This window comes from Pimephales promelas, chromosome 2, assembly GCF_988280905.1.
Source record: "Pimephales promelas chromosome 2, fPimPro1.hap1.1, whole genome shotgun sequence".
NCBI lineage: Eukaryota > Metazoa > Chordata > Actinopteri > Cypriniformes > Leuciscidae > Pimephales > Pimephales promelas.
In genome coordinates, this window is record NC_142770.1 from 4,132,142 (window position 1) to 4,153,336 (window position 21,195).

Below are 21,195 nucleotides of genomic sequence, written 5' to 3' on the forward strand. Positions count from 1 at the left end.
TCACACCTTAAGAAAAAAAATTATTTTCATTATGAATGATTACAGAAAAAATACATGTTTGTATTGAACACTAATGGGGTAACAGATTTTGTGTGACAAAAAATAGTGTTTATTTTAATTAAAAAATTGTATAAATGAATGAGGTAGCAAAGGAGTCTGTTGACACATGTGCGCACCAGACAAAAAGAAAAATCCAAGAAGGGATCAAGATGGCTGCCAAAGAAAAAAGGGTAACCTCAAGTTTAAAGCTGAAGGCAAGACTGGAAAAACAGTTTATTAAAAGTTAAGGAAATCGTCTCCATCAAACAGTCATAATATTCTAACAAACTCATCAGAAAATTATTTTTAATAGCAAAATAAAATAATTCAATAAGTTTAAAAAAATAATACAATACACCTCATAAAATGTCACAGATGTTTGATCTCAACTTCAGGTGAACTTCATTTTTGCACATTTCAGCCATGAACATAAATATATTCCTAATGTATGAATTACAAGTTTAATTGCATTGTTTTATCAAGTATACACACACATGTGTGTTATTATGGCTGTAACACTCCACCATCAAGTGACGAGAGTTTCAGCTGATCCTCTTCTCTCCATCATTTCCTAATTCTCTTCATAATCCATTGTTTCATCGGGAGCCTCGGCATGAGTCTGATTTAAGGAATGATCATTTGGTGGGTTACCAGCATCACGCTCCTTTAAGAAAACACACATTCACAGAAGGTTAAACATGATGAGACGGATTTGTTTCAGATAAACAAACACGAAAATACTACAGACTTGGAATTGTTTTTTGTGTACAGAATTTCTCATTTCCTAAATATTAAGCACTGTCTTTAAACTGCATCAAACTGTCATCTCCTCACCTCAGTAATACAAAAGTGAAGTTTTATGATTTCAATATTCACATCTAAATTGCTTCAACTGTTGTTGAAGCATTAGTGTGTGTTCTAATATGACACTTGCTCTCTGAAAATGTGTACTTTATGTTATCTGGGAGTTATTAGTGTTTTTGACTGTTTTGACTGCCTCACTGGTGAATATCTGCTTCTGTAGTGTTGTATTTTGGATAAATTTCAGTCTGGCTTTAGGGGTGGACACAGTAAAGAGTCAGGCGTTAATTATCTTTTTTTTTTTTTTTAATTATGGATGCAGGTAATCATGCAGAATTAATATTTTTGGATTTGTCAGCAGTCTTTGACACCACTGATCACTGGATCCTTCTAAAGCAGTTTGTTGGTATTCACGGGACGGTCCTAAAATGGTTTGTCTCTTATTTGGGATTTAGTTCCTTTTAAGTGAAGACTGGCAACAACTACTCTGCTCCATCACCTATTTCCTGTGGGGTCCCACAAGGGTCCATATTGGGTCCCATCCTGTTTTCATTGTATATGCTCCCGTTGGATATGATTTTTAAGAAGTATGCTATTTCTTACCTTCTTTATGCAAATGACACTCAAGTCTATTTGCCGTTGAGATCCAATAGTAAGGATTCCAATGCCATTCTCTTTGGGTGTCCGGAGGAAGTAAAGCTGTAGATGGCTGAAAATCTAGTTGAATTGAATAAAAACAACACTGAAATTATTCTTTTTGGTCGCACAGTTGATAGCCAAATGTTAATCGATCACTTAGGCCCAAGCAAGGGGAACCTGAGGATCAAATAAAGAACATGGGAGTTATTGTTGATGTATCTATTATTTTTGATCGACATATGACGACAGTGGTCCGAAATTGCTTCTTCTATTTAAAGGGTTCATGAACTGGCTTTTTACATTTTATTATATTGTTGTCTGAGGTCAACTTATGACGTCCGCTTGACTTTTACATTAAAAAAACTGAATGAATTTATAAGTATAGGCTATTTTCTACCCTAGTTTTGAGCCCAGCTCCAAAAGCTCCTGTTTTTATGGGCGTCTCGCATTGAAGACTTGGAAGTAAACGCCCACTGCTATGACTGGATAACAGTGTTTCATTTTTTAATGAGTTTCACTCGTCAGTGCATATTTGTTGCTCGGTAGCTCGATCCGGTTTGTCATCACGAGGTAGGCATCTATGTTATTTAGCTAAGTGTGTAATACGCAAATCGGTGGGCGGGGCTAAACCGGCCGTGTTGAAGTAGGCATAGATCTTCTTCTGCGGAGGTAGGGTTTTATCCTCTTTGACGTCATAGTTCCCCACTTTGAAAAACGAGTCGTTTGCAGAGGCTGGTGTCAATAAAAGCTTTTATTGGACTAACAAGGACATTTGCAGTTCTGAAACTTAGAGGATATTCTTATAATATGATGACCTCTTAGATGTCAAAAGCTCAAAGAAAATTTGATTTCTCAGTTCATCACCCCTTTAAGAGCAATAGCCAAATTGAAACCAATTCTTTCCGCCAGCGCCTTGGAAAAAGTTGTCCACGCTATGTTAAATTTTCTCTCGTGTAGATTACTGTAGTGCACTTTATGTTGGGACCTGTCAAACACACATTGCCCGCTTGCAGCAAGTACAAAATGCTACTGCAAGGTTGTTGATAAATGCATGCTGGGAAAACAGATCATGTTACTTTCTTTTTATCTTGTTTAGGTTGGCTACCTATACATTTAAGGAGATAGTATAAGATTATAATATATATGTTTTCAAAGCACTCCACGGAATGGCGCCAGAATACTTATCTGAGTGTATTAAGCTCTACAGTTCAGGCATAAGACTAGATCAGCAAACAAGTTTTTTCTAACTATTCCCCGTGCGCATCTCAAAATGAAAGGTGATCGTGCTTTCTCTGTCGCTGGTCCTAGATTGTGGAATTATCTGCCATTGGATGTTAGATATTTCTTGAATCTAAATGTTTTTAAGGACCGGTTACAATCTTATCCACTCTCTGGCATTTTAGTACATTAGCACATTTTTTATGTTTTGTCTTCTTGTTCTGTAGGTTTTTACTGCAATGTACAGCACTTTGGAACTGCGTTGGTAGTCTGTAAGGTGCTATATAAATAAATAAAAGAACAAACGTTGTAATACTTACATTATGTGGTGCTCGTGCATGGCTCTTGCAGCAACGATAGTAAATCACAGCAGCAGAAACCAGGATAAAAAGAAATATTCCTGCTATAGCTCTTGAAGACAACCCTGAATTTGGAACAGATAAAGACAGACAGAAATTATTACAAGAGAGTGAATGAATATCCATCCAGTGTTTGCTAATATTTCTGACTGATATTTACACCACTTTGGTCATCAGTCATGTGATATTGATTAAAGGGTAACTAAACCCCTGGTCAGAGCCTGACTTCACCCACTGGTAATATTTGAAAAATGCTGAAAAAATGGGCAGACCCCAGCGGAGATAGAAGGGACGAGCCGAGGGCGGGGCTGAACGGGGGGCGTGCACCTGAGACCCGCAGTGAGTGACAGCTGCTGTCACACTCTACAATTGAGCATCACAGTCCCGCCCACAGCTGGTGCCGGAAGTAAATTCAATACAATTTCTGCATTGACATTTGAGATATATAAGCCAGAAAAACGTAACCATAAGTGTCTCATATGGCCTTGATATTTGCACACTCTGTGACTATACAAACCACAACATGTAAATAGGAAAACGTTTGCGTTATTTTGTCACTCATTTGGATTAGTATGAAAGCTGTAACCATTCACATCCAGTCTTTGTGCTAAGCTAGGCTAGCGGTGGGTGCGTCAAACAGACTTATAGCACGCACGGAGATGAAAAAGGTATGTATGGATGGACTTATCTAACTCTGGGGGGTAAGGTGAATAGGCTAAAGTCCCAAAAAGTCGGAGTGTTCCTTTAACTAAAAAAAGTTGTTTTAGGATTTAGTTACCCTTTAAATGTGGTTTTATAACCACAGCAGATAAAACAGCCTCAGGCCCCATCCACACTACTGCGTTTTCGTTTAAAAACGGAGAATTAAAACAAATACGATCTCTGTCCACGCTAACGTTTTACCTGCGTTGTAGAATTTATCTCCGTCCACACTAAAACGACTGAAAACGTGGATCACGTGACCATTCACCAACACTGGGCATGCGCGCGCCGGTGTAAACAGTGGTTGGCGAATCAGGGAAAGATACGTCATGACTGATGACACCCAATCATAGAGCCGAGCGTGAGCCTCTGCGTCATCGTTTGTAAACTCCTCCGTTTTGTTTCGTCCACACTAAAACGCCCTCCGGAGTTTGAAAACGCAAAACGCAGCTGCAGCGTTTCTAAACTTCTCCATTTTAGGTCTTCGTTTTTCCCGTTTTAGTGTGGACGGGAGGTGCAAACGTAGCAAAAGGTCTCCGTTTTTAAACGAAAACACAGTAGTGTGGACGGGGCCTAATATTATGCAGTTTTCATATGTTAATAACAAAGTTTGCTTTTTAGCAGCCCAAAACAAAACACATTTTGAGTTGATTTTAATAATATTGGACTGTTTTTAAAAAAATCCTCAAAGGAAAATGCATTTATTGGCTGAATTATACACTCACCACCAATGACGGTAAGATTGAATCTCTTCACTCTAGTGATGCTGAAGCTGCTGTTGAAGACGATTATCACTAGTTTATATTCTCCAGAGTGTGTGTTTGTGGTGTTCATGATGGTCAGAGATCCAGTCTGATGATCCAGCTTCAGTCTGTCTCTGAATCTCTCTTTACACTGAACATCTGTACAGATCTTACTGAGATCTCCACTGACGAGAGCGATGAGAGATTCATTATAATACCATATCATCAAATAATTTAGTTTTATTGCCGTGGCAGGATCAAAAGTGACACATTCTCCCTCATTTACTGATTTTCTCTTCACTTCATCTTGTTCAGCAGCAGATACACCTGAAACACAAACCAACAGATGCTGTAGGATCTTATACGTACAACAAACAACACAAACAGCATGAAAGAACTGCGATTACACAAGAAAAGACTCGAGTGGAAAAGAAACAGTTTGGTTTGTGCCAATACAATACAAAACAATGTGTGTTTAACTGATTTTACAGTAAACATTCATGAATGACTCACCATAAACTGAAACATTGAAGATCTTGTCACTGTCGCTGCTGCTGAAAATCTTCAGTTCATAGAGTCCTGAGTGTGTGTCTGCGATGTTTGTGATGGTCAGAGATCCAGTTTGATGATCCAGCTTCAGTCTGTCTCTGAATCTCACATTATCTTCATTACACTGAACATCTGTACAGATGTTACTCTGGTCTCTGATCTTACTGATTTGAGCGATGCGAATGCCATTATAATACCATCTAATATCAACTGGTTTAACTGTTTTAACACCAGTAATTAGAGTGACTGAATCTCTCTCCATCACTGACACTTTGTCTGTATAAACAGCAGACGCACCTGCAGAAGAAACAGTTATAAACATCATACAGATTGTGAGCAGAGAAACGTATAATAGCTGTATTAAAAGTATTCGAGAGAGTTTCACATGTAGCTATTTCATATGCAAGCATGTTAGCCAATGACAGCAGTGGGCGGATACACCGAATCCCACAGCAGACACGCCCCTTCAACAGAGTGTTCAAAGCAGAGGCTAAAATCAGGCTATGGAAAAATGCCTTTTATTTCTAAATTATGACTATTTTTGATCTAAAAAAGACATACTAACATTTATAAGGGCAACCCAGGAAATATTATAAAATAATAAAATAACCCCATATCAGGGGACCTTTAAGCATTTGATCAGTTTATGCACTGATGTAAAATAATATTTACTAACAGTATATGATGCCATGAAGTAATTTCAAAGTTTCCATTTTATCGCCACTGGAATTGGTCTGGGCTGATTCTATGATTTGTTGTCACCCGATAATAATCCTTCCATCAATACACACACGATAAAGAGATTGGAACAAATTTTGTCGTACCGTGGTCGAGTAAAATCACGATCACAGAGAGCAAATTAAAGAGAAGCTTCATTTTCACCACTTTTCCCCAAAGAAAATGAATGAAGTTTCTGGTTCATATAAGCGTTCAGTTCTTCTGCAGATGGTGAAGCATTTCCTTGAGGTTAATGTGTCTGAAGCTTATAATAGAGCGATGGCATGAACGTTTTTCTAATTTGCATATGCAAAAAAGAGTTTTCACCGTGTTTTGTAATAGGCTACATCATACGCCTACTTTTATCGCAGTTTATTATTCTAGTTATTTTAATAATAAAACAAGGGAAACATTAAAAAGTTTATATTTAAGTTATATAAATCATGTAACAGTAATGTGAAGCAGACTTGTGGAAATAAAACACATTACATTAAATTGAGTCTAGCCTTTGACCTTTAACCCAGTTGTTCAGGAAGGCAGAACTCAGAAAAGGAAAAACTCTAAAAGAAACTTAAAGAGCATTTTGTGACATACCTGTAGTAACTACACTCTGAGTGCAATAAAAAAATGAATCATGGGTCTTTTTAGTTTTCAGTTAAGAATTAAGGTGATAATTAAAAACTGTGTATATTTTATCAAGAAAATTGTGGTTCAGTGTGGTTTCTACTCAACACTCAACCTCAATTTTATTTGTGGAAAATAAAATGTTCTTTTACTGAGAACATTTCACCACCACCTGTTTTTGTGTTGTTGTTGTTGTTGTTGTTGTTGTTTTAGCGCCACGCCGCAATGTGAAAGTGCCGCCAGCAGACGGCGCTGTCCCCATTTATGCAGCAATTTAACAACAGAGCCCCATATAAAACCCATTACACAAACAACATCAAAACAGGAAAAGAAAGAGAAAAAAACAAACAAATGCATACACAAAAATAAAACGAACCACATCTGGTGACAGGGAAATGCAAATGAGGGAGGTGGAAGCCAGTTCGTGAACACAGCAAATAGACCGTGTCTGCAACCATAGTTACACATATGATTGCATCTGTAGATCTTCAAAGGATTTATTATTAAAGGTCCAGTATAATGCCTCTTTTCACAAGATGTACAATAAGTCCCTGATGTCCCCAGAATGTGTATGTGAAGTTTCAGCTCAAAATACCCAACAGATCATTTTTGACAGCATGTCTAAATTGTTATTTTTGGGGGGGCTCAGAAAAACGCGCCGTTTTACTGTGGGCCCTTTAAATGCAAATGAGCTGTCGGCACAGGGGGCGGAGCTTCATGAGCTCTCGCCCAGTCTCTCAGGACAAGTTCATCTCACAGCATGATGATAATTTCAGAAACTCTCAGTAACGGTGTTCATTTCGAGTCGGACAATAATGCCTACAGAGTCAGAGTGCTGTATAGAGATGGAACAGGTATAGTTTAGTAGTTTAATTACAGTTATTATAATATAACATATTTGTCATTTACTTGTGTGTATCCAACTGATGAGTTTAATAAAGTTTATTGTACATAACACAAAAGATGAACTGTCAGTTTTGCTTCAGAAAATCACTGTAAGAGCTGAGTAAACACAGTAAGTAATGTGCGCAAGTTGAGGGAGTTGAGAGAGCATTCCTGTGGGCGGATGTGACGATCACAAAAATGTTGAAATTGTACATTAAGTATATTCAAAATTATTTGTTTTATTTTGATGTTATTGTGTTATTTTGAAAAAAAGAAACATTCAGAAGGGTTTTATTCTAAATTTGATTCCTTTTAAAAGAAAAAGTGAAAAGTGTGCAATGCTACTCCTGACCGTTAGGGGCAGAGTCGAGCGATAGGTGTTAAGCTGTGCGAGTCGTGAGTTTCTCATTACTCCAGAGACTCCAGCTTGAACTGACACGTCTGTCTCCTCGTTTCTCTCCTGTGTTACAGGTGGGTAAATGTATAAAAACACTTTAAAGTTGAATTTAACCATGCTGAAATGTGTTTAGAATATAAGTGAATTGTTTTAGAGAAGTAGAGGTTGGTTTTGAGTTTGATTTAAGCGAGAGAGAAAAGCTCGACCGATTAGAGGCCTACTGAGAACGCACGTGACATGTAACGTTTGTGAGCGTGTCAGTTAAAAATATACTTTTCCTTGTACAAATGCACATGAAGGTATTTTATAAGCTTTAAAGTTTAATAGGTATCGTTTAATATATTATATATGTGTTTTGAAGAATGATTGATAATGGTTAATGTGTTAAATAAGGTTTAAAATTATATTTGAAATTTATTAATAATTCTGAGAGTGATTTGCAGCAATTTAATACTGGTAAAATACTGTGAATAGAAATGATCAATCATTTAAGAGTAGTAATTGAAGTATATTACTATGGTTTTTGTATTTCTTTTTTGATGAATTGTGTGAAATATAGACCCCTTCAATGTTTGTACATTGCGTACTGCCCGGACCCGACCTGGACCCGTCTATTATTTGAAAACTGGACCCGAACCCGGCAGGAAGACACAAACCCGACTGGACCCGATTGTGACATTATTTCACACGAGTTGCGAAAAATAAAACTTTTTGTCTTACCTAATTTTAGTAGCCGTCGTCTCGTTACTGACTGACTGATGCATTAATCCACCGACAAGAAAGTTCTATCCATGTTATTTATCTCGTTATTCCAAGCTTAATCCACGCATTATTTCAGCTTTAAAAGTCCACTTGATGTCACGGTGATGGATGACAAATGCAACCTTGCACATGTACATTCTGACTCGAGTTAACTCGCTTAATAACTTTAACTGTTTGCCCTTTTGAATAACGATTGTTTGTTGCTTGTTCAGCTTGACCATATCTGTGCTCTCTGCTCTTCATTGAGTCTGAATCTGACCACCAAAACTTTAAGATTAGACAAGACGGTTCATTTATATTATTATAAACATTGGAGAAAATGTAAAGCGCGGTTTGGCGGAAGCTCTGCTTTGGTTGCCATAGAAACATGACACGCGCTTGAGATTGCACTCCGATCACACGGGTAGCCCGTTCTCAGCGCGTGTTATATTAACGATAACGGGTGCGATAACGATTCAGACGGTTTTATATAGCGATATAAGCGATGACTTTTGTGTGTTAAAAGCGGAGGTTTTACCGAGCCAGCGCCAGGGGAAAAAGACCTCTATGTAGCCTGGGTCGTGATCAACAAGCGGGAAGGCTAGCAGCTACATCCATACTGCAAATTGCACCTGCATGGTAGGGTAATGTTAATTATTTATCATATTGGAGACGGATGCACTGTAGACTGATGGTTATATTTCCCTAGAAAACTGTCACGACTAGGCTACTAATCACTTAACTTACCCAGCATTCGTCACCTTTCCTCCAGGGTCATTATTGCTAAACTAAACGTGTGTCTGTCATTTCACCAATTATCGCTGAGATGTGTGGAAATCGCGTCAGTGCGTGATGTAAAAAAAAAAAAAACATAAAAAAACTCATTAAGACACAACACACGGTTAGAACAAGCATGCACAGTGTACATAGCCGATGTAAAAATACATAAAACAAAAATCATAGTAGGCATGTTAGTATTTATCGCAAGTTAGTATTTATCGACGCAACAAGTAGGCATGTTGACGAGAAATTCTCCGGGAGCTGGTTTAAACTATGGTTACAGCACGATGGAATGAACTTTTCTGACCCCGACATGCGCACTGTGCACCGCATTTTTTTCTGTGACGTCGACCGTGAAGGGGTCTATAGAAATACAGAGTCAGTGAACATGAATGTGAAATTGAGAAGAAGTTTATTCCATTGCAGAGTGTGAATTGACATGAACACTAAAAGTCATTATAATGTTAAGAAGACATTGAAAATGTGATATGTGAAGAATAATGTGACTCTGAGAACCAGATATTTGTTTAATGAATATATTGTGAATGAATTACTCCAGATAGCTTGAACTGACACGACTGTCTCCTCGTTTCTCTCCTGTGTTACAGGAGAATAATCTGTCCCTCACGGGTGCCGACATCAAGGTACCCGTTACACGGACATTAGTCAAAAAACTGTTTGATTGACATCATTAAAGAAGGTAGTAGAGGGATGTAGTCCAAACGGGATATTAGTACAATTATGTGGTTTTATTAGACACCATTGTTGGTTCCCAGCATGCTTTGTCTTGTAATTTTACAACATATTAAAATTACATTATAAAATTGTAAAGATCCCAGTAAATAACAGAAAGAGGTTGTTGTTGGTCAGTTGGTTTTTCTGTTACTGAAAGATAAAAGCAAAACAGCATCAATCTCATGATAGTGCTCCAATGAGAAGCTTTACAACTACTTCACCCCTTGTATCCATTTCTATCTTCACGTGGAGTAGATGGCTTTGCGTACCATTACAAACCCCATGGCTGAGGGGAGCATTCAAAACAAATCTCAATATTTTCACTACACCAAACATCTTTACAGATCTTACTGAGGTCTCCATTGATTTCAGCTATGCGAATGTATCTATAAAAAACAAAGGTGACACACGGAAATTAAATGAACCCAAAAGTAAATATTTATTTATTAAGGGAAGACATAAAATAATTAAGCAAACAACATCAAAACAGGAAATGGAAGAGAAAAAAAATAGCAAATTGATACACACACAAAAATATTGTTGGAGTAGCTTCAAGCGACAACCGCATTTTTGATTTGATTCATCACAGGTAACCTACAGAATCTGAATCGCTTGACGCCACCTTGCAAAAAGAGAAAGAGAACACAAAAACAAGATGAAATGCAAATGAGGGAGGCAGAAGCTAATTCATGAACACACAGCAAATGTACTACATCTGCAACCATAGATATTCATACATATGAATGAATACCTGTAGATCTTTATAGAATTAGTTGACAATTAAACGCAATACAAAAAGACTTAGATAGTCCTTAGATTACGTGACATTAAAAAGTTGCTATGGTTTAAAAACCTGCAATGTTGAGGTCATAGAAACACAAACAGCACGTATACTCGCCTGTGAAAGGTTTTCCCGATTCCTTTGGGATTTAAAATTATTTTAAAACTCATTGGGTCATATGAAATCTTACACTTGCCTCAACAGTCTCCTCTATAAAAAAATACATAAAAAATTGCACTTCCATTAACAGCCTCACTCTTTCCCTTCACCATTAAAATGCAGTAAAAAATACACTTGCCTCGACGGCCTCACTCAATTCCTCCACCATAAAAACAGTAAAAATTGCACTTGCCTCAACAGCCTCACTCCGTTCCTCCACCATAAAAATATTGTAAAAAATACACTTGCCTCAACAGCCTCACTCCGTTCCTCCAACATAAAAACAGTAAAAATTGCACCTACCTCAACAGCCTCAGTCAGTTCCTCCACCATAAAAACAGTAAAAATTGCACCTGCCTCAACAGCCTCACTCCGTTCCTCCACCATAAAAATACTGTAAAAAATACACTTGCCTCAACAGCCTCACTCAATTCCTCCACCACAAAAACAGTAAAAATTGCACGTACCTCAACAGCCTCAGTCAGTTCCTCCACCATAAAAATACAGTAAAAAAAACTCTTTGCTCAAAAGCCTCACTCAGGCTAGTTGACACTGATCTAAAAATATATATTTTTAATATATTTTTTAGATCTAACAAACGATCTAAAAATATGTTTTAAAACACTTCAGAAGTAACTATGAACAACAACAGAAGTATTATAAATACATTAGTCAAAAAACGCACGAACCCGGTTTTATCTACTGGTCTAAATGTGATCATCCCGGGTGTACTATGTGGTTTCTATGTAAACATAAAATGTAATTTATTCCTATGATCAAAGCTGAATTTGCAGCATCATTACTCCAGTCTTCATTGTTAATTTTAAAGTGCATATTCCTCAATAGTTTAAAAGCCCATATATGTACATGAACCTTTGCATACGTAAGTAGCAGACTACATACAAAAATACAAACAATTATTTAAAAAAATTATTAAAAATACAAAACACTGTAATATATCCCCTGTTATATTGCTTTGCTTACATTGTTATACTTAATTTGCATTGGTCATAATTAACAACAATAAAATGGAAAACTGTTCTCATATTTGTTACAACCTGACTCTAGCAGGATCATAATACCGGTAATAATAATTATAGAATTACTACTACCACTATTAATAATAATAATAAATGTATCATTTTTTTTTTTGTAACTTAAACCATAAAATAAAGTGCACTTTTTAATATATGAATGAGACCACACATAGAGGAAACACAAATTCCACTTACAGATGTCATAGATCTGGCAGATTCAGTGCAGATGGGATTTCACTTGATCATTGCGCTGCATTCTGACACCTGTTTCAACAATGACAACATACTCAAACACATTATTTCCTTGCTGAATTAGGACATGCATATTTTAGTTTTCTTTAAAAAATATTTTCCTTTTATGAAACTATTTCCATTGTGTTAAATTGTCTGTTTGTAATATTCACCATTCGGACATAGAAGGTCAATGCAACAGGAACAAACGCCCACCATCAGAAAAGCAGTTGCGTAGACGGCAAGTATCAGACTTGGAACTGGAATTTTAAAGACAGACAGTCATTATTACTGGAATGCAACTGATTTTACAGATATACTTTCGACTCTGTTTCGACTATCTGGTGTGTGTGTGTGTGTGTGTATGTACACGCACTACATACGACTTGTGAAAAGGGGGTATAATGGCCTTTTCACAACACTCAAACTATGTTGTCTTTAATTAATTTTAAATTGTCAACAGGTTCCACACAACTGGATTACGTTAAACAAACATAATTTGTTTATGTAACTTCAACATAATGGAATTATGTAATTTGAAATTACCCAATTTAAGTAGTCTCAACGTGATTTTTTTTAAAGGCTTCCTGACATGATTCAAAGGCATTTTCTTATATTCATTCATCCATTTATATTTCATTTGATTCAGTGACATTTAATTAAATTGATAGACTTTAGCTAGGTATTTGTTAGCAGAAGCACATATTAGCATCTTGAATGCTAAGATTTACATGCTCCTTTATTCAAAGCAATTGAAAATAATGAAATCAGTCGACAGAAAAACAAAATGCTCCACTCTTCTCCACAATGGTAACCCACTGTAATTTAAATGGTTTAATAATTCCAATGCAATTTAACACTTTTACACACTATCAAGTTTTCCCCTTTTCTAAATTTCTAAAAAAACAAACAAAAAAAAAGCAAAAAAAAAAAAGTGCACAACCTCCCTAGTTAATTTTTTGAGTGAAGTTGTAAAATAGGTCTTTGATGTCCCCAGAGTGTGTATGTGAAGTTTCGACTCAAAATACCCCACATTTATTTTTATATGTTAACTTTGTCAGTTTTTGAGTGTGATCAACGCACAATTTTTTGTGTTTGTCCCTTTAAATTCAAGTGTGCTGCTGCTCCCGGCACAGGGAGAACTTTTAGCCTTTTATGTTAAAATTGGAGTCAGACAAAGACTTAAGAAGAAGTCACAATAGTAGACAACATTTCTGAAAGGCTAGTCGAGGAATTTATGTAGCTTATGTGTAGTTATCTTCTAGTCATTGATTAACAGCTTCTGTCATGATAATCTATAAATTGCATTGACGGAAGCAGGGATTATGTAAATTTTAGGGCTTGTGATGTCACTAACCCGCGAAGAATGTCTGTCATTTGTTGTAGTCCTTAAAGGGACTCTGTGTAGGAAATACCCCCATCTAGTGGTTAAATAGTATTTTGCATTCAAACGAATTTTGCTCTCCAGCGCCTCGCATTTTCAAGTGCGTATTGCATCTACGGTTGCCGTTATGTACCAAAAATGCTATGACAGGATGTCTTGTAGTAACACTTCATCGAGTTTTTCTCCGGGTGAACAGGTTTGTAACTTAAAAAAAAAACAGCAACTTATGTGTTAACTTATGTGTACAATTTATGTGTCTAGCTGTATAAATTAATTTTAATTCTCTGTACAATCTTATCCACATAGCAAAATCACAATTTTAGCTAATTGATCATTTATATATAAAAAGAAAGCTATAGAAAATCTTACAGAGAGCAATATTTTCTTACAATCATTATCTCTATATTCTTACTGAATTTATAGGTTATAAAGAATTAACTTACAAACCTTGTTTTTAGCACCTTCCTTCACAATAGCTGCGAGTAAAGTAGTCAATAGCTGCTATTCATCAAAGACCTTGTTTAACTTTTTTACCTATAAATGTTATACTGTCTATATAATAAAGTACACAACCAAGCAATGACAAAAAATTAAGTCAGACTGTAACATTGACTAACCTGTCGAGGAGAAAGCAGGCAACTTCAGCGTCTCTTCTGAAATCTTTCTGCTGCATTAGCTATTTCCACGGTTGAAAACGCTATCCCGATATTTAAGGCCATTGCACACTGAGTACGAAATTTTCGTATGCGTATTTTCCTGTACGTCAGCCTAAAAATTCGTCACGCATAGAAACCTTGCACACTGAGTCCGTTGCGTATTTATTAAACCTTTGCGGGGAAAAACGCAAAATGACCAAATGGATTCGTCAAGCAGAGAGGATGATTTTTGCCCTCTCTCATATTGAAAAGAGAAGAAATGGAAAATATCCATCCAATCCTGAAATTGCGCCGAGAGGAATTATCCTGAGCGATTCAAAATTTACCTCAGAATGTCAGCGGGACAGTTTGATGCTTTGCTAGCGATTCTGGAGCCACATATTAAAAACAAGACCACCAATTTCCGTGAACCAATCGATTCTGAACGGAGACTGGCAGTGTGTCTGGTATGGACCAGGTATGGACACACACAAACACACACACCCGCGCGCGGCCCTGTGGAAGCGCTGGGCAGACAGAACAGCTAGGCTGTTATTGTGTATGTATTGTGTATATTGTGCCCAAATAATACATTAGTTATCGAATAGGCTGCTCAATCACACCTTATTCGATCCTAAATTTCAATCTGATTGAAAGGGGAGGTTTATTAATTTCATAATCCAATATAGAGAAGAGAACATAAATCGAATTGAAAACCGAAACTGAAAGCACGGCGCATAATGTTAAATGATTTGAGGACGAGCTCCCCCGGCCCTGAATTGTCAAAAGACCATTTTATTTTTAATTTTATGACGGAAAAATTAATGGCCTTGTTTTTTGCAATCTCCGGTCACGTTTCCTTTTTCGTTCAAGTCTGGCCTTTTTTTGCGAGGAGGATGCATTCTCCTGTGACTCGGCATATGGTCCGCAACAAATAATAGAGCAAAAGAGCAATCAGCAATCATAGGAGTGCAATGCAGCCGTTTAAACTTGCAGGGAATGCGCCTCTCAATGTGACGTGACGATGGCTCTGAGTCTGAACGAAAACGCGTTGTGGAAACGCGTTTGGCTGGTGGTACTTTTTGACCCTCTCTGCTATTATAGTTTTCAAGATGGCGGAACGGACATGGAAGCCTCAGTGAACCTACCCGTCCCATGTGCATAAAGATAATAAATTCTTCATTTACGAGGATAAGTCAGATAATTTGCAGAGGTATTTGTACACCATTGAAGACATATTTATGAATAAAAATATTGATTTCAGATAATAAAATACCTAAAAATCTACACAGAGTCCCTTTAAAAAGAAATTTCTTTCAAAGAAAATATCTCCATTTTGCAACTTTGAGCATTGTAACTTTGCTCAACATTACACACTTACTAAAGTAAGAAAAGTGAAATCATAATCAACCACCCATTAATACACATGCTCGTTGTAAAAATGTGTGACTAGAGGTTTGTTTTGCTGTATCCTCTGTGAGTCTGTGTTCGTCAACATGTATGTATACACTCTAAAAATTGCTGGGTCTTTTTAACCCAAATTTGGGTCAAATATAGAGAAACCCAGCCATTGGGTTATATTTTTAAATTATATTTTTAACCCAACGGTTGTTTTTGTCCATATTTCAGCCAAATTTGGGTTAAAGCAAGTCAGCAATTTTAGAGTGTAGCGTAAAAAAATACACTTGACGGAAGCTGGTTATTATGGTTTATAAAGTTTTAAACATCAATGTTTTTTCCTTACTAAACCTATCGTGTTACTTCAGAAGGCCTTTATTTACCTTGAACCGGAAGGATTACTTGGATGCACTTATTTTGGCTTCAAAGTCTTGGGTCACATGCTACCATTAAAAGCTTGGAAAAGCCAGAATATATATATATATATATATATATATATATATATATATATATATACATATATCTGAATGTATTCATTTGAAAGAAGATGGTTCTTTAATATGGCTTTAATTCAGGGGTCACCAAACTTTTTTCTCTGGGGGCCACATTATCGTTCCTGACTGTGATGGGGGGCCGGGGCTATATAAAATAGAATTGTGTGACCAAGACCAAACTGACCACCAGCAGGCCTCATAGTAGAGATTACTAGCCTGGCACAGCCATATTTGTTTATCATTAATAGTTGTTTGCTAAAGTAGTAATCGAGTCTTCACACTTTGTTTTAATTTGAAACACCACAGATTTTCCATTTATTTATTTTCGAATACAAATAACATCAAACCTGTCAAGGTAAGAAACATCTGCCTAGTTGAGGTGAGTGGCACTGGTAAGGATGAATGAAAAATTATAAATTATAGGTAGGCCTGTTACTATTTATAATAATTGTGTACAGCACTTAATAAAGGTCAAATAAATAAACATTGAAATTATAACAACAACATGAGTAATAGAACTAGTCAGCTCTTATGCCTATATCCAGGTGAGCATGCTCAATAAACAACAAAATACCAAATGCAGACATGTTATTATTTTCCAAAAAGCAATTTAAAAAAATAGGCCATGACGACTTTTGGGGATTGCCGGTTCAAGTAGTGGGGGGCAGAGGGGTTGGGGGGCCAGTCAAAGGGGTGTGGCGGGCCTGATTCGGCCCGCGGGCCTTAGTTTGGTGACCCATGCTTTAATTATTAGTTGAATTATTAGTTTTATAATTAGTTTTTTAATATTCTTGTAATATGGTTTGTGGGAGTGTAAATCATGCGATATTTTTATTTTTGGGTGAACTCTCGCTTTAATACTTTAATACACTTTAATAACATTGGTAAACATTACGTGATTGTGAGAGTAACAAGGTGAAAATTGTCACTTTGACATGCATGCGAAGCTGGTATGATATTCACTTCACAAAAAGTTTTACAAGTATAAAAAAATGTATTGGGTCGATTTAATAACTGTTTTCTAAAACTGCAAGTGCCTTAACTCACCATTAATGGTCACAGTGACGCTCCTTGTGATGCTGAAACTCTTGCTCTTGTTGATCTTTACTGTATAAAGCCCAGAGTCTGTGGAACTCGCGTCTTTGATGATCAGAGACCATGAACCCCAAAAATCTAGCTCCAGTCTGTCTCTGAATATATCATTACTAACATTACACTCAACATCTGTACAGATATCACTGAGATCTCCAGTGACAAGAGCGATGAGAATGTCATTATAATACCATGTTACGGTTTCATTTTGTAAAATTACACCAGCGTCTAAAATGATAGATCTTCCCTCCATGATGTTCTTTTGTTGTGCAACAGAAAAACCTGAAACACAAACCAACGGATGCTGAAAGGAGTCATTTTTGACCCACACGGTACTCATTTTACACATGCAAGTGTATAACATACAATTTAATTCATTACTAAAATGAGAATATAAGGGTCATTCTACAGAAACATCCACTTTTGGTGTGACAAGATGTCTTAATGTATTTTTTTTTCTAACATTTAAACTTACACCACATTATTAGATTACCCTTTGACTTTATGAATAATCATAAATGACAGTTTAATGATTTTTTTTTTTTATATTTTTGTGCATGTACCATTTTTTTGTCACTGGTGTTGCCTTACTTCTTTGGCAATATTAAATGTTTTTATGAAATATTATTTCATTTTTTTCAGCACATGTAGTCAGAGTTACAAAAAATAATATCAATGCAACAAATAAGGACATTGTTTTATTTATTTTAATCAGGTTTGTTAAAGGCATAGTTCACTTTGAAATTAAGTTTTGATATGTTTTATCTTACCTCAAGGGCATCCAAGATGTAGGTGTCTTTGTTTCCACAGTATTTTCAATTTTGACATTTTTCAGTCAAACCGTTGTTGTCTATTAGTCATACACTGGAGGCTAAGGGGGTCCACGTCAAAAAGCATGCTCAGAGAAGTCCAAATTAAACATGATTTAATGACTCGTAAATGTAAGTACACATTGATGGCCTAAGACACGAAACGAGCGGTTTGTGTGAGAAAACAAACCGTATTTATATCGTTTTTACTTCGTGTAATCACAGTGACGTCCAAGTGATCTGAATCAGTTGTTCAATGTCCAACTGAACCGAACTGAATCAGTTCAATGTTACGCCTGAAGTGATCTTAGGCCATCAATGTGTACTTACATTTACGAGTCATTAAATCATGTTTAATTTGGACTTCTCTGAGCATGCTTTTTGGTGGACCCCCTTAGCCTCCAGTGTATGACTGATAGACAACAACGGTTTGACTGAAAAATGTCAAAATTGAAAATACTGTGGAAACAAAGACACCTACATCTTGGATGCTCTTGAGGTAAGATAAAACACATCAAAAATTAATTTCAAAGTGAACTATCCCTTTAAAAGTGTGCTTGAATGAGGTTAGTTCATTTGCGCAACCTTGTTTGCTATAACAATGAAAATATTTGAAAACCAGTTAAAATCAAGTAGCCTAATGATGCAATCCTTTAAATCTTAACTTTTGAGTGTAGCAGAATTAAATAGGTGTAAAATTATTATCATGTCACATACTGTATGGCATTGTATTTAATGTGACAGAATAAAAAAAGACGGTAACACCAGTGACACAATGAATCATAAGACCAAATATCATTATTCTTCAACTATAATTAAACAGATGAGACTAAATTGTCATATAATCTAAATGAATAGCTTTGAGTAAAGTTTATCTATAAATGGGAGTCACTTGTGTTACTGGTGTTATAAGAAAGTTGACACCATCCAGTGACCGTAACACCAGCGACAATTTTCATGAAAAATTCATTTTACAAAATGGCTGCAGCAAGGTATCAAACCACATGTTATACTAACAAGTCATGGTATACTAACTAAATTAAGTAGTTTAATCCATTTGTATTCTAATTTTTTTACAACTACCTATCAATAAATTAGGTCATACCAGTGACCTCAACTAAAAGCTTCGTATGAAATCACGAGATAAATGAGAATATTTCTGATAACTGAAAAGAGACAGAGTGCTTTTATTATGGGCTTTTCTTCATAGAAATTCAGGAAATTGGAAGAAGGAAGTCAAGTGATGTCATCAGTATGATTTTTTTACTTCAAAATTAGAGATTTTTGTTTAACGGTAACACCAGTGACACAACTCCAGGGGTCCACTACTTTCATTATAAATTTTATAATATTTATTCTGCATGTCATTTATATAATATATTAGATAGTTATATATACATTATTGTATTTTAAATGGTGTAAATAACTGTTATTGACCTCAAATAAAGCATTTTAACCTCTGTACATGGCGGTGGTGACGAGCACTTCTGTGGTGTTTGGAATTCTATAATTAATAAAAAATTAGATATTGCCACTTGATGATTCAAGAAGGTGTAATTGTTCAAATAACATATTGTTTAATTTAAAAATGTAAAGAAATTGTAATTCTAAAGTGTTTTTTTAAGTGTAATATTTCTGTAAAGGCTAGGGACAGAAATATTTAGGCTACATTTTCCGTAGAATGACCCATAAACGACAATCATTTAGAACATTATTTCTTATGATTACAAAATTATTATAACTGTAAATTTACTACACAAATGTCTATATATATAACCTGCCTTCCACCCAACTTACCCTGGACAATAACCTTGAAGATCTTTTCACTGTCGCTGCTGCTGTTAAACTGTAAATGATATTCTCCAGAGTCTGTTTTTCCAATGTCTGTGATGTTCAGAGATCCAGTCTGGTGATCCAGCTTCAGTCTGTCTCTGAATCTCTCTTTACACTGATCATCTGTACAGATCTTACTCTGATCTCCAGTGATTTCAGCAATGACCGCGTTTTTAAAATACCATTTAATGTCTTGTTGGTCTGTTGTGACACCAGTGTATAGAGTGACTGAATCGCGCTGGCTCACAGTCACTACATGTTTACCAACAACAGGAACACCTGAAGACACAGAGTTAATTATAAGCTGAACACAATTATAAAATAGGAAAGTGCAGTGAAAATATTCTTTGCTTGTTTGAAAGAAAGGGAAGCACTTCGAGTTTCAACTCTTCCATTCGTTTTAGAATAAACCAGTCTGGACAGTTTTAATCATATGTTTCATAATTTTAATTTTCCAATGTTGGGAAGCAATTAGATATGATTCTTAAGGGTGTATGTATGCATTGTCAAGTATTTTTTATGTAATGTCTATATGTCTAAATACTGCAACCAAATTGCCTTTAATTATGTAACTCATGAAATCAAATTGCTGAAGAACATCATTATTTACATATTTATGATCTTACTCTCAAACACCTCTTCATACACATCCCCTTCCCACAGAGAGATTATAAATCGTTTTATCAATCCCTGGACCCCGGTGTAAATGAGTTTATTGCTATTTTCCACCATATTAATTAATTTCTTTTTAATTGTTCTGTATCAATGCATTTATCCGATTTATCAGCAATTAAAAGTTGTGGACTGAACAAAGCAATTCAAGTTATATAGAGTATTGCTCTAAAAAAATAATAGTGATTCAGAATAAATGACCAGGATACAATTTTACACACAATTTGTTACAGCAACCTCATTAAATAACAATAAATAAAGAACAAAAATGTAGCTAAATAATAAATGATTACACCTGTACAAAATCAAACAGTGTCGTTTTCACACTTCACACTTTTTGTTTCATTATCATTCAAAAAAGGCATTGTAAGAAATTAATTTTGCACTTACCACTCTTTAACACGCACACTAAGAGCAAAATAAAGATCCCCATTTTACAGTATCACACAGCCCTGATTCTGTGGATATAAAAGCTTTTGTTCATCTAAATGCACAAGTAGAATTGTGTTCTTTATAAATGCAAACCGAAAGTTGTTTTAGTTTGTTGTGGCTTGTTTTGCTGACATTCCTTTCCCAGATAAAATGTCCAGGCAGCGGGTTAAGCAACATTGGTATTTTTACTAGAATCAGACATTTTCTTTCTAAACCTAAAGTTATGATAAGGGATAGTTAAACCAAAAATGAAACCGATATCATTTACTCGGCCTCATGTTGTTCCAAAACCACAACACTTTTGTTCAA

At 35.9% G+C, this 21,195-nt stretch overlaps 1 protein-coding gene across 1 annotated transcript; it reads right to left on the reverse strand.

Annotated features, from left to right (window-relative positions):
- Positions 1 to 154: 154 nt before the first annotated feature.
- LOC120486617 (uncharacterized) lies at positions 155 to 21,195 on the reverse strand. Its single transcript, XM_089120845.1, has 8 exons — positions 20,845 to 21,195; positions 19,747 to 20,061; positions 17,096 to 17,422; positions 5,015 to 5,347; positions 4,484 to 4,828; positions 3,018 to 3,121; positions 1,444 to 1,557; positions 155 to 703 (listed from the first exon to the last, which is right to left on the reverse strand). The coding sequence occupies exons 1-8, from the start codon at positions 20,885 to 20,887 to the stop codon at positions 611 to 613; spliced, it is 1,674 nt and encodes a 557-aa protein (XP_088976971.1). The 5' UTR covers positions 20,888 to 21,195; the 3' UTR covers positions 155 to 610.

Excerpts from the sequence above, each read along its gene's own strand:
- LOC120486617 (XM_089120845.1), bottom strand. The coding sequence starts at position 20,887 with ATGGGGATCTTTATTTTGCTCTTAGTGTGCGTGTTAAAGAGTG. Across the intron at positions 20,062-20,844 it reads AGTGTGCGTGTTAAAGAGTG|GTGTTCCTGTTGTTGGTAAA; the intron begins GTAAGTGCAAAA and ends CTGTGTCTTCAG. Across the intron at positions 704-1,443 it reads GTGTCATTTGCATAAAGAAG|GAGCGTGATGCTGGTAACCC; the intron begins GTAAGAAATAGC and ends GTTTTCTTAAAG.